The sequence below is a fragment of the Panthera tigris genome, chromosome B1 (assembly GCF_018350195.1).
Source record: "Panthera tigris isolate Pti1 chromosome B1, P.tigris_Pti1_mat1.1, whole genome shotgun sequence".
NCBI classification, from domain to species: domain Eukaryota; kingdom Metazoa; phylum Chordata; class Mammalia; order Carnivora; family Felidae; genus Panthera; species Panthera tigris.
The window spans coordinates 154,091,149-154,105,993 of NC_056663.1; the positions used below are offsets into that span (position 1 = coordinate 154,091,149).

Genomic DNA, 14,845 nt, shown 5'->3' on the forward strand with positions numbered 1-14,845 from the left:
CTATGATTACTGTAAGCTGCAATTTCAACTTGTCAGAAACTCAACCAGAAACTTATAAAGACTGGAATTACTTTTTTTTTTCAAATGATTACCTATTTTGATGAAAAAGAGACAAAAGACAAGCAAACAGTAAATAGAAATGTAGTTTTAAATTTTAATTACTTATTTAGAAATCTGAGAATTGGCATACCTCAGTTCCTCAGTAATCATGTTACCTATAGTAATTCACTCTATTATTTTTTACAGAGTATAACATTAATATAGTAATGAGCCAGCCAATGAATTCTCTAAACTAACACAAAAATGTGCTTATTTTACTGATGATGAAATAAATTTTGATTTAAAATATAATTAAATTATTTTTTAAAAAATTAAATTAACTAAGGTAAATTGGAAGTCAGCCAGGCATAGTGTTAGGGAAAAGAAAGTGTTAGGGAAGGGAAACAGCAGAGTTAAAACCTGAAGCAAAAGAGAGTACATCCAGAGTGCCAGAGGGGCAAATGGCTTAACAAGAGGCCAGGGACACCTTGGTTGCTCAGTCAGTTAAGCATCAGACTTTTGATTTTGGCTCAGGTCATGATCTCACCGTTTGTGAGATCAAGGCCCTCATCAGGCTCTGCACTGATAGTTCAGGGCCTGCTTGTGGTTCAGTCCCTCTCTTCCTCTCTCTCTGCCCCTCTCCTGCTCACTCTTTCTCTCTCAAAAATAAATGCATAAATATTTACAAACAAAACAAAACAAGAGGTTAAAGAAAGAAAGAAGCGACTAGACCAGGAAGGTCTTGTAGGGTGGGGTATGGAGTCTGGACTTTCGTGTGAGAGTAACAGGAAGCCACTGAAGAGTTTTACCCAAGGGAGTTGCACAGTGGGATTTGCTTTTAAAGAGATCGCTTTAGCTGAAGGTGGCAGCAAGAATCAATACAAGGAAAGATATTACAAGACCACTGCAGTGGTTCTGCAGAAGTTGATGGTGGCTTTTAAAAAATGGTGGCAGGGGTGCCCAGGTGGCTCAGTTAGTTAAGTGGCTCAAGTCACGATCTCATATGAGTTGGAGGCCAGCCTTGGGCTCTCAGTTGAGAGCTCAGAGCCTGGAGCCTGCTTTCAATTCTGTGTCTCTGTCTCTCTCTGCTCCTCCCTTGCTCATGCTTTCTCTCTCTCTCTCTCTCTCTCTCTCTCTCTCTCTCTCTCTCTCTCAGAAATAAATTTAAAAAAATTAACTAACTAACTAACTAACTAACTAACTAACTAAATGGTGGCAGTGAATATGGGGAGAAGCAAACACATTTTAGATAAAGGAGAGATCTATGTGTGAAAGAACATGCATAATGAAGGCAGTAAATATTTGATAATTGAATGAATGGTTTTAGAAAGATGTTGACTTTCAAAAGGTCTTATATGTTGGCTTTTTTTTCCTCAATAAAGTGAACAATCTTAATAAAGTGGCTCATCTTAATCATTTTACAAAAATACAAAAAAAAAACCAAGAAAACATTATTAAATTTTATACCCTGTCTTATATACTGAAAAAAAGATTATCCAGATAAGTTTATAAATTTATAAAATTTATTTATAAATAAATACTCTCATATCACCTGTAATATTTAAAACTACATTATTATACAGATCCTTGCGAATTTTTCAAAATAAAAAGGATGCCAGGCTTTGTGCTTTCCCTAGTGATCAAAATCATTATTACCTTTTTAAAATTCTTCTTTCCTTACCAATTATGCCCTGTTGATTTCTTTACAAGTACTTCTTAAATAGTTAATATATTTTAAATAAAATGAAATGTCCTTCAGATTCTGGGAAGTGCAAGGAATATTTTCTTGAGATTGCTTTCCTATTTTCCCACATGCCCTTGTGCCCTGCAAATGGCCTTCTTTCCTACTTGATAGAGGAGAGTGGGCAGAAATCCCTCAGTTTACTGCCCTGCCCTGCTTCTCTACCATATCTACATCATCTACATTACTTATTTCATCCAGTCTCAGTGGAAAAGAACACCCTTTCTTCTCTTACCTAGGTAGAAAAGCGTCCTTCATGTAATCTAATAGAGTAGAATTGGTTGACCGCTATTCTGGATCTCATTCTCTACAATTCCTCAAGTCGCAGCTATAACAATGATTCCCTTTCTTATGTTTCTAACCACTCTGTTACTGTTCTTCTCCATCAGCACGTCCATACCCTGTTTTTTCCATCTCAAAACTATCCCTTCTAATAACTACTTAATTTCTCTTCTTGCCTTATTGACTCTTTAGAAAAAATCATCAAAGGCTGTATATATATTCCTCTGCTCATTTGATGGTTGGGTATGTTTCATTATTATACCCATTTTGTCTTATTTTTATTTTTACAAGTAGGTTATTTATTTATTTATTTATTTATTTATTTATTTATTTATAAGTAAGCTCTGCGTCCAATGTGGGACTTGAAGTCACAAACTTGAGATCAAGAGTCACATGTCTACTGACTGAGCCAGCCAGGTGCCCCATTATTGTACTCATTTTAAAAGGACAGGAAGGCTTCACAAGGTTAGATAAATTTTCCAAAGGCTATAAACTATAAAGCAGTTTGGACAGAACTTAAATCAAGATATTCTCATTTAAGGCTTTACTTTGCTTTGTAATATAAAGCTTAATGCCATCAATGTCATTCATGTAATTATTGCCATTTGTGTGTTTGTTTTTCTAAGCAATAACATCATAAAGACTTGACCCATATCACCTGAAGAAATATATATGAATAATTACAGAACAAATTGGTCTTTTAAAATATGTGACTATAATAAGCACAAGACCTTTTTTTGTGCTTTTTTTTGTGCTTTTGATTTTTTTATGTTGTAAAAGCTGTTACGTAGATACCAAAGTATTCACTTTTGATAGTACTTTAAAAACAACATAAATGGTAATAAAGTATTACTTGCAGTTTGCTTTATACCATAAAATAAAAGAGACAAAGAAGTTATCATTTATACTAAAGTAATAAAAGTATGATATGGCAAAGAAAACTTATTTTATAAGCCTATGTATTTATTTATTTATTTATTTACTTACTTACTTATCTAAATTCAATTTCATCAGGAACAGACAGTCCAAGGAACGAATACTACAGTTTAGAAGGGCAGTCTAATTGTACATAATTCAAGAAAGTAATGACTATTATCACAACTAAGTAACATTACGAACTACAAAAGTCTACTACTCATTGTAGATAATTCTTATTTTCCTCCATTATATTATTTCTCTAATTTCTTAGCTATCCTTTTCAGTAAATTTAAACAGATGACTCCTTCAACAAAATTAACCACTTAGTGTCAATACACTTTTGTCACTAAAGTCCTTAATGTATTGCTTTATTCTATAACATTCATTAAAGGCCTACTATGGGCAAGAAACTGTCAGGCACTAAATGTAGATGAAAAATGGGTGACATAGCTGCTATCTGAGGTAGTTCGAGGAGAATGTTCAAAAGTCACAGGTGACCTCATGAAACGTCTGAAAGTACATTCATTTAAATAAAAACATTTAGCCAGGTTAATACATAGCACAGGCAAATTATATACAATTACAATTTAATATATTACATATATTAATGACTAATGTACATCTCCCCATTACAATCTCTCTCAAGTGTCCCAGCCTCTGAAGGGACAACATAAAAATTTGGTTATACTGAGAAAGTATTTTTCTTTTCAGAAAATGTAAATTAGCTTCTTTTGTATATATATAAAACAAGTACTACTAGTGTGGAAAGGAATGTGAATATTTTCATACCTCTGCATGGCAAGGGCTTTCTGAGCATAGAGAAATAGAATTTGGATTAAAGGACAAACCTTGGAAGTTAAAAGATGGCTGAGTAGATAGAGAGACTTCTGGAGTGATTTACCTCCCAAGAGGGAAGCGTTAACATTTCAAAGGGGTTAAAGCCTGGAGCTATATATTTATATACCATAGGACTTTCCATGGGGAGTTGGGTTTTCTCTTCCTCTCTCAGAAGGAGAGGGGGGCCAGCTTCATAACAGCTCCTCTACAATTGCCCAGATTAATAATCTTGGGGTTCTTCTCCTGTGGTGTAAAATCTCCCTTGTGCTGCTCACAGGGTCACCATTCTACTCTCTTCACATTGCTCTGAAGGGGGAGATGGGGTGTTGGTAACTGATGTGGTTACTGCTCCAAGAAACAACAGTCTATCCAGATACAGAAACTTTGTATTGGCTCAGGAAAAAAATAATAAATGTACATCTTAAGAGCTTCTCATGTTGAAAATCAGAGTTTTGGGAAAAAGTTTTTTTGAAGACAAAGCTTCATTATACTTATTTTCAGGCAGATCAGGTCATCTCAGTAGTCAATAAATGATCTTATTCAGCAAAGACAACACATCGATCCTCATCATTCTGTCACAAGATTTCAATAGAATTAAAAGTAGGGATAATTTAGAGTACCAAACTTAGGATGGCTAAAGAAAACAAAAAGAAAAATCACTTACTTGATATTATCAAGGCAGCCCGATTCAGGTTTCAGAATGGCAGTATGATGAAACATTTTATATAAAGCAATCCCAAGGAAGATTACATTAAGCTGTAATGTAAAAGGTACTGTTATGTAGCATAACTGGAATAAAAAAAAAAAAAAAGTAAGTCTATTCTCCATAACAGATGAGTTGTTCTGGGAAATTAGCTCTCACTATACTTATAAAGGAATCGGATCATAGATGATTGCCTAGTATTTTAGCAAAGGCAAGAAGCCACTTTAGGGAGTTGGGATACCAATGAGTTACAAAGCACCATTATGCCAAAATACATACAAATAAAAAATCAGCAGCAGTTGGAATGATGCTGTGGAAATTGTAAAACAACTCAAAGCCAGGTATATGTTGAAAAAAATGGGCGTCTGGGTGGCTCAGTTGGTTAAGGTTCCAACTCTTGATTTCTGGTCAGGTCACGATTTCTTGGTTGGTGAGTTCAAGCTCCATGTCAGACTCTATGCTGATAGCATGGAGCCTGCTTGGGATTCCTCTCTCTCCCTTTGTCTCTGCCCCTATCCTGCTTGTGCATGCGCACGTGTTCTGTCTTCTCTCTCTCTCTGTCTCTGTCTCTCTCAAAATAAATAAACATTAAAAAAAATAAAAACCAAAAAAAATTATTCCAGGTGTGTTACTATTTCTGCCCACTGAACGTGGCCCCAAATTTACTGTTTGGGGATATATTTTGTGAACACAGCCCCAAATTTACTATTTGGGGATATACTTTGAAATGTTACATTCCAAAAACATAAATACTAAAATCAATAATATATTTTTGAAGAGCTAGATCAAAAGGATTATAAAATGGTGGTAAATTCTAATGCTACAACAAACTAGGATTAAAGTCCAGAAAACACTCAATGATACTGTTATATCACTAGAATCACCAGAGAGAGGATAGAACTTAAAGCAAAACAAAACAAAAAGTTCCAGTGTAAATTCCACATATTACATATATACAAACTATAGAAAATATATTGAACTGCCCTTTGTGACCTGGTTTGTTTTAATATGTTCCAAAATTTAGGATTGGTGGGGTCGAGGAAAATCCAGTTATAAGCCCTACTGAAGTTCTCTCAATAATACAATTCTACAATCCTTTATCAAATCCCAAAAAGTCTGAAAAGTGAGAGTATTAAAAAATTAATTGAGTGGCCAAAAAGCCTAACCTTAACTAAATCTATTTGGTGGGAAAAACGAACTTGTACTGACATAGGGTTCTTCTATCTTTATTCGATTTGCTTTTACTTTCCCATTTTTTTTTTCTGCTGAATTATTACTGTTTGGTTTTAGAGTCCTGCCTTGTCCCTACTGTTGATATTCATTGATGTGTTTGCTTTGGGCAACTGTTTATTCTCTACTAGGAATTCTATCTAATATGCAGTACATGTACCATATTGTCTTTCTGAAGTTTGAAAACTTTCTGAATTCTAAAATATGCCTGCTTCAAAGGATTTCAGATAATGAATTGGATATCTTTATCTTATTCAGAATCAAGAGGCCATTTTATCTGGAGAATGACTTTGTATTATAAAATGATGAGTATATAAATAATGCCAAAAATAGAAACTAAATTACAATAAATAATTCATATTTGAAATCAAGATATTATGCATCTAAAAATACAAAAAGAAGTATGATTCCGAACACTTGTGTAACTTATTTGTGCCATTCTTAAGTGAAATCCTTCTGAATTTTAAAGTTTTTGAGATTTATATAAAAAACAAAACTGGAAGGAATAGTAAGGTATATTGCCACATTTCCAATTTCTGATTTCATTCATAGTTCAAATTATTTAAATAAAAGACAGGAAAAATATACTGTTGTGAAACTTGAAGTCATTGCTGTTCAAAATCCTACAAAACCAAATAGATTATGTTGGATCAGACTCCTAAGGAACTATGGTACTGCATAAATATTTGCAAAGGCATGTTTTCTACTCCAACAGTGTTGATTACATTTTTTACAAGATAAAAGTAGACTCTAATGAGTGTCTAATTGCTTGAGTCATATAGGGTCAAAAAGTAGATGCTTTTCCAAAATTCACCTATGTAAATTAAAGATGGCCAGATCATAGAAGTTTTATTTCTTGACCTGGGAGACACATAGTGAGGAGTTCTTACCATAATTATCAAGGTCGCTGGTCCTATAAAGCTCCAAATGAAGTAGGTGTCAAGTCGGAGCCAACATCTGCAATGAAACACAAGGGAGAGAAGGGATTAAGGACTGGGTATGGGACATACATCAAAAGTGAGAGAGTGACAGAGAAGAATGTGAACTGCAAAGCATCCCACTGGGAGACAGGAAATATTACATTGCTTGTTCATTTAAATGCTGAATTATGTGCCCAATTTCTGACAGCACTATTGATGGAGTAAGATAATTACCCCTGGAGGAAGCAGGGAAAAAATGGCACTAGGCCTATTTGCTAAGTCCTTTTGTGTCTGTCATAGGAGCCTTTAAAAAAAAAAAGAAAAGAAAGAGAGAAAAAGCCATACACATAGCCATTAAATCGAGTAGCTTTAAGCTATCCTTTTCTCTCCAATTATGGTGCTACATAACCTGTCTATCAGCTGTCAGGCAAAGTGACATTTTCCTGTCAAGAAGATCTGAGGAAATTCAGTACAAAGAAGAAATAAATTTGGTATCAGAAGATTGAAGTTTAATTAGGTTGGGCAGCCAACCTTTGAGAGTTCTTGAGTCTGAAAAAGTGCATTGTTACTGCCAATGCTTCTGGGGTTGCAAATGATCCTTAGCATCCCGTGAAGTTGATTCATGACCCAAAAGTAAATTATTAATCACTTAATTTCAGTCACATTTAATACTCCCCCAATTCTTAAAGCCTCTGGGAAATTACATTTTCATTCTTCAGGATGACAGGAAGACAAAATGGAAGTGACTAGTTATGAGAAAGATTAATGTAAATTTTGAACAAATTACATTTGATGTTAAAAATCATATCTTGAATTATTTGCCATTTTGCTATATTTGAAGAATAATCAAAAAAGAAAACACCTCCAGTGGAAAATATTCAAGAGTGGTTTGCTAAGTAGTCTAAAACTGCAAGTCCAAAGTAGATAAATATTTGATTATTATGAAAATGTTACTTAAATCTCAGCAATAATGGACTACCAGAGAAGGTATGAAGAAAGGAACTTATCAATGTCCATCGGTAGAGGAATGGATCAATCAAATGTTTTCTATTCATATGAGGAAATGTTATAAAACAGGTAAAAGGGAGTAGGTGGACTTTTATATGTCAACAAGAGAGATCATAACAACAAATGCCTTACACCTTTGAACATGCATTTCACCCTTGAACAACATAGTTTTGAAGTGTGTGGGTCCACTTCCATGTGGATTATTTTTTGATAAATACAGTATAGTCCTGTAAATGTACTTTCGCTTCCTTGGGATTTTCTTAATAACATTTCCTTTCCTCTAGCTTACTTTATTGTAAGAACACAGTGTATCATATATATAACATATAAAATATGTGCTAATTGACTATTGATATTATCGGTACGGCTTCTGTCTGGTCAACAATAAGTTATTAGTAGTTACGTTTGGGGGGGATCAAAAGTTATATGCAGATTTTGGACTGCACAGGGGTCAGCACTCAGAGCTCTTCAAGTGTCAAGTGTATATTTAAAATATTACTTATATTTTTGACAGATATACACACACATATAAGTAATTTTATTTAATTGAAAGGGAAAAAATCAAACTCATATTAGTGTTTGCCTCTCATATGAGAGTAGGAGGACTAAAAGTGGACCAAAGGGCTTAACCATATGTTTTATTTTAATAATTACTGGAAACAACATGCCAAAATACAACAGTCTAACATCTGAGTGATTGAGGCAGTGATGTTTATTATGTTTTTCTTTTGACTTTTCCATAACTTAATTTTTTAAAAAAGGTTAAATCCTAAATTTTTAAGCAAATTAAAAATAACCATATACTCTGAAAACATCAATTTTAAAACAACAAAAATCCAGCTTTCTTCTACTAAGTTAAATATATGTAATTTCAACAGAAGTTTAATATTTGTCCACCAAAAAGAAACTGACTACAAGTTCATATTTTTTTACATAGATGGATATTTTTTCCTATATTCAAGATAAACATAACAATCCTACTTGAAAACATGCTATCATGGAAACAATAAACACTTAAACTGCTAGCTCTTAGCTTGCTTGAGTAATTAGTTATCTTTTTGTTGGTCTGTTGTCCAAAAACTGTGGTCATGGAAAATAAAAGTATGGTGGTGCCAATAAGCAGAATCAAACCAGAAAATTCAGGTTTGAAATATGAATATTATCTTCATGCTGACCACAGGGTAGTTTGCTATCACCCTAATACAGGTGTGTGTGTGTGTGGAGGGGGAAGACCAGAACAGAGGAAGTATTCATGAATCTTTCTTGGTTCTCATCAAAGACCATATTTTTCTTCAAGACCTCAAGATAAGAACAATAAAAGACAAAGCATGGACATTTTCCCATATTAGAACACGAACACACACACACACACACACACACACACAGTCCAAGAATGCTGCTGAAATTATAACATGATACAATACTAATAAATTTTGTAATGACTGTTAATAGTATAGCTCCTGTTGTTTTGTAGGTCAAACATGTTTTTGAGAGCTAATCTAAGACATAAAACACATCTTCAAATTCTTTTTAAAAGAAAATGTGCTTCAAGAACTTCTGAAAAAAATGTTACTCTACAGGTTAAGGATTCTTATAAAGATAATTTAAATTATGTTATTACAGAGTGCTTTGGACTAGGTAGGGAATTTAAAAATTTTAAATCATCTCACCAAATGTGTTGTTAAAATGAAATAATGCCATTAAATTTTAGCCTTACAAAGCTTTACTTTTTGGAAAACAGTCTCAGCAAATGCTTTATTTGGAAATAAACATGCTTTTGGCATAGTGATCTTTAAATGTGGAACTGAAATTACTTTAGAAATTATTATTTTTTTATTTTTTAAGAAAATGCTACAATATCTATTTGGTGTAATAGATTTAAATTCCCTTTGGAGAGGATCAGTGAAAGAGGCAATATGAAACACTTAAAATGTACTGAGTAAATCATCCCTTCTTGAGCACTCTCTGGGCTTGACTATCTTCTGGAAGGCAGTGTGGCAAAAATCCCTTTTCTAATTCGATTGCCATATGGCCACACCTGCTGTTGTTTTTGGCCACATGCTGGTTTTCTCAAAGCTTTCTCTCTTTCCCATTAACTACCTTAAAAGTTTGAATGATTCCTGCCCCGAGTTCCCTGTGACAATGTTGAAAGAATTCACCTGGCTTCAAGGTAAAGGAGAGTATTATGTCAGGTGTTTATTACATGCATGGACACATATATCCCATGTCATGGCATTCAAGAAGTCTAGGCCATTCAGTGTGATGTGGCTATAGTGAAAATGCTCAGGTTAAGAGGAGACAAATGTGAGAGGAACAACTTCATGAAGCACAATAAAGTCCAGCTTGCAAATGGCTAGACAGACCTGTTATTGAAGAATATGATTTATCTGAAAATTGCCTTCATCCACTAAGCAATATTTAATTTGTGAAGTCATTAATGTTAATAGACCATTCTTGCTAATTTTTAAGATATGTCAATTTCTTTTTCTAATGAAATTCAGTCATACGAATATAATTTATAAAGGATGTTTATACCAGTACAAAAGAGATGGCTTGCAGTTGAAAAAGCAAGTACATTCTGACCTCACTACATGCTTATTTGAAGTCATGTTGAAAAATATTGTGAGATCAGATATATTTTGGAATTCAAAGGAGCACTTGTCATATATCATAAACCTTGACTTTTTTCCCATTTGCCTAATACAAAGAAGTCATAAAAATTATCTTTTTGTAGCATTTTTCAAATTGTAAAACCAGAATATATTGTTATATATTTGATGAAGTCTTACTATATTAATACAAGTTTACTGATTAAATATTCAAGAGAACTGACACTAATCCACAAGGACATACTATTATTTTATTGCAGAATTATTCTCTTCAAAAATGTAAGAAATCATATTGCAAATTAAATAATAAAGTGTTGATATTGGATCAGTCTTCCATAAAAATGTCAATTATTAATCTAGCCTTTATCACCTTCATGTATACACAGAAATAATAAAACAAATTAATTTCTCAAAACAAGACAAGAGAAATAGACAAGAACATACTTCTAAAGCTTATTTTCTTTTACTATTAAATTACCATTTTATTATCATTAGTCATTTTAAAAAATGTCTGATTCTGTATTTAGAAAACTGGTAAGTTAATTACCCAATGTATATTAAGTGCCACCTAAAACATTTGTTTTACAATGCTTTTAGATTTCAGTAACATTATCAGAATCTACTTCCTTATGTCAAGTTAGCATGTTTAATATAGTGTCATTAACATGCTCTGGGACATTATATTTTGTTGCCTATTTAATTTACTCTTATCCAACTAGATATCTGACTATTCTCCAGGGTCTGAAACAACGTAAGTTAACAATGGTGTTTTCTTCATTTTCTACTCGACTCCAAATTGCAGACTGAACCATCCTTGGTGAGTATTAAATGTAGCCAGCAAACAATATTTGGCTACTACTAGACCATAAAACTTACAAGGCTTAATTATATCAGGTTGTTTATGAGAGTTTGTATAATACATAATATTTCTTTTCTCTGTAACATATGCAGATCTCTTTATATTTGTACTACAAATATCTGGCAAGATTGAGAGAGAAAAGAAGGAATAAAGAGAATTGGGGCAAGAAAAAAAGGAAGTGAGGGGGAAAAGGGGCAAATGTATACTTCAAGCATAATAACTTTGGTTCTAAACTCAGTGCATAGTATGTCTGTTAAGATTTTTTTAAGTTTATTTATGTATTTTGAGAGAGAGAGAGAGAGAGAGAGAGAGAGAGAGAATATCCCAGGCAGGTTTCATACTGTCAGTGCAGAGCCTGATGTGGGACTCTAATTCATGAACTGTGAGATCATGACCTGAGTTGAAATCAAGAGCCAGATGTTTAACTGACTGAAGCCACCCAGGCGCCCTTGTTAAGACTTTTTTTTCCCCTGTTCAGATTTTTTTTTTTTAACGTTTATTTATTTTTGAGATAGAGAGAGACAGAGCATGAACGGGGGAAGGTCAGAGAGAGAGGGAGACACAGAATCCAAAACAGGCTCCAGGCTCTGAGCTGTCAGCACAGAGCCCGACGTGGGGTTCGAATCCACGAACTGCGAGATCATGACCTGAGCTGAAGTCAGACGCTCAACTGACTGAGCCACCCAGGTGCCCCGCCCTGTTCAGATTTTTTAATGCCATTTTCATCACAGCACACTCATGCATCTAATCTTGAAATACTTTGTGAGCAAGTATATGAACTGGAAAAAATATTAGCAGAGTGATGCCGGAATGGAGTGTGACCAGTGGTAGTCAAGACTAGCATTTGTGGTTCACCTACAGCTTGGGATCGTAGAATTCAGCACTAGATCTCATACATGAAATGCAGGTTATATTATCTTCATGTCCCCAGTATGTTACTTGAAAGATAAATGTTTCACTACTTCATCAGCAAAATACATCCTACACTTTTAGGGTGGACTACAAAGGTTAGAAAAGCTTTATTATTACTAAATGTTGGAATATTTCCCACGGTCCCACATTGCTTAAGTTAATTGAGGCAACAACATAAGAATTGTAATCACTACTCTATAAATGGATGCTTTTAATACAATTTATTGTACTAAATTAGAACAATGTTGCTAATCATAAAATCTGTATTTCTTTATTTGTATCAGACAAACAATAGTACCAGTAATAATAATATTTCTAATTCAAAAAATGCTTATATATACCAGATACTTTACATATATGCTTACTTATATATAGGGGCGCTAGGTGGCTCAGTTAAGCATCCGACTTTGGCTCAGGTCATGATCTCGCACTTTCTAAGTCCGAGCCCCACATTGGGCTCTCTGCTGTCAGTGAAGAATCCACTTTGGGTCTTCTGTCCCCCTCTCCCTCTCTGCCTCTCCCCTGCTCACACTCTCTCAGAAATAAACATTTATTTATTATAAATTTAAAAAGATATATATATATTCATACACATACACATATACATATCTATTTAATCATATATACAAAAACACATATTCTCAAACTTTGTAATAGTTTTGCAAGGTGCTTATAGATTGGAATTATAGATTGGAGAATGAAACTCTGGAAATCTAAGTGACCTGTCCATAGCTACAGCCCCTGAGGTGGGGCTGGAGCTCAAGGCCCCAAGATCTGAGTCACATGCTCTACCCACTGAGCCGGCCAGGAGTCCCCATCCAATTCAATGTTATTTAGCTGGGCTCCTTGTTTAATAATATTATAATCTAGTATTTAAAAAATATCAAGGGGCTCAGTTGGTTAAGCGTCCAACTTCGGCTCAGGTCATGATCTCCCAGTTCATGAGTTCAAGCCCTGAGTCAGGCTCTGTGCTGACAGCTCAGAGCCTGCAGCCTGCTTCGGATTCTGTCTCCATCTCTCTGCCCCTCCCTGACTCGTGCTCTGTCTCTCTCAAAAATAAATATTAAAAAATATTTTTAGGGGTGCCTGGGTGGCTCAGTTGGTTAAGCATCTGACTTCAGCTCAGGTCACGATCTCACAACTCATGAGTTCAAGCCCAGTGTCAGGTTCTGTGCTGACAGCTTGGAGCCTAGAACCGGCTTCAAATTCTGTGTCTCTGGCTCTCTCTGCCCCTCCCCCACTCATGGTCTGTCTCTCTCAAAAATAAATAAACATTGAAAAACAATTTAAAAAAATCAATACTCACTTTTCTACCCAAATGATTACATTGGTTGAATAATGAAGTGAAAATAAAAAACTGGGGGTGGGGGTTTTTAACCAGCACAGGGGAGACTACCTCTTTTAGAGTTGTTCTTAAACTATTGAGCTAGGGAGACAAATATAAGACTTAATAGATGATTTATAATAATTTTCAGATCATAAAATTTGATTTCAATTATTTTTAAGACCTTGGTTATGCTTCTAGTACTCAATGATGTTCTGATTCACTATAAATGTTTATGACCTAATTGACGTATTTCGGAAACCCCTTACAAATACTCAAGCCCACGTTTTAAATCTTGGGCTATTCTTTGGGCTTTACTCTGTTCCAAGCCCTCCCTCCTCCTGGAACCTGCTCCCAATCCTTTTCCCATCTACCCATCATGTTAACCACTCCTTTCTCTTATATTATTTGATTGTGAGGAAAGTGGTATAAACTATAAATGTGATTTTCTCTTTAAAGAAAATTTAACTGTTAAAATGGTTTGCATTTTTTTTGGTAATATTGAGGTAATTAAAATTTACATGAACTAATTAGTTTCAGGTCATAAAATAAAAGTATCTAGCACAAAAATTCCAAATCAGCTCTGTTTAAATTATCGTTAAGTCAATGCCAGCCTTTATTGTCTGACAGTATCATTTATTGGATGACGTCACTGAACGTGCATACAGATAAGAGTATGAGAGAGACTAAGAGAAGAAACAACAACAGAGATAAAATTGAATAAATGCCCATTGTTAACGGTACAATTTAGAATGTAGTCCACCAGCTGAGAGTTACTTATTTTTTTAAATGACTATACTGGTCTTCTAAACTCATTTTTTGAATGTCCAATTATTGTGACTAAATGTAATTCTAAGTACATTCTCGAGAATACTGTCAGCACAGATAAAAAGATTTCACTAAACGATATCAGAAAATAATAATAAAATTATCTTACAAGCATTGTAAATTGATGGCAAACTAAGCAACTTCTCAAAAACAAATTATGTGTGTTTTGTGTGTTTGTGTTTAGTAATCAACAACCCTAACAACATTTCATAGAAAAACACATCATAACGCGTCAGCCACATGAAATATGATAGTTACCACTATCTGCATCAAAATAACATTTCTTTAACCTACAAAAGTAATTTTATCTCTGATTTTATCTCCTACCATTGATATGCTTCTCTACTTTTTAGAAATGTAAGCAATTATTACTATTATTATTATTAAAGGTTTCAGAGATAAAATCTCATTGGCAGTATAGTAAAATATAAGTACATTAAGAGGAGAGAAAAGGGAAAAAGGTTTATTATTATTTGGATTACTATAATATATATTCAATGGTTTTATTCTAGATGTACTCTAAGTGGTTGAAACTGAGGAGTAAAAACTTAATAATAATAATAAAGTTCCAATAATAAGTGAAATAGATTTCCAAGACATAAAAATTCAATGTATTGAGCTTACTAAGAATTTAC

The 14,845-nt window shown here is 33.9% G+C and overlaps 1 protein-coding gene across 3 annotated transcripts in view; it reads right to left on the reverse strand.

Moving 5' to 3' along the window:
• ADGRL3 (adhesion G protein-coupled receptor L3) overlaps positions 1–14,845 on the reverse strand; it is a 687,513-nt gene that overhangs the window by 69,621 nt on the left and 603,047 nt on the right. For all 3 annotated transcript variants that reach the window (XM_042984449.1, XM_042984448.1, XM_042984447.1), the window contains 2 exons: positions 6,641–6,707; positions 4,482–4,573 (listed from right to left, as the gene is read on the reverse strand). In XM_042984449.1, coding sequence (XP_042840383.1) covers positions 4,482–4,573; positions 6,641–6,707 — 159 coding nt within the window. The remainder of the gene's footprint in view (positions 1–4,481; positions 4,574–6,640; positions 6,708–14,845) is intronic.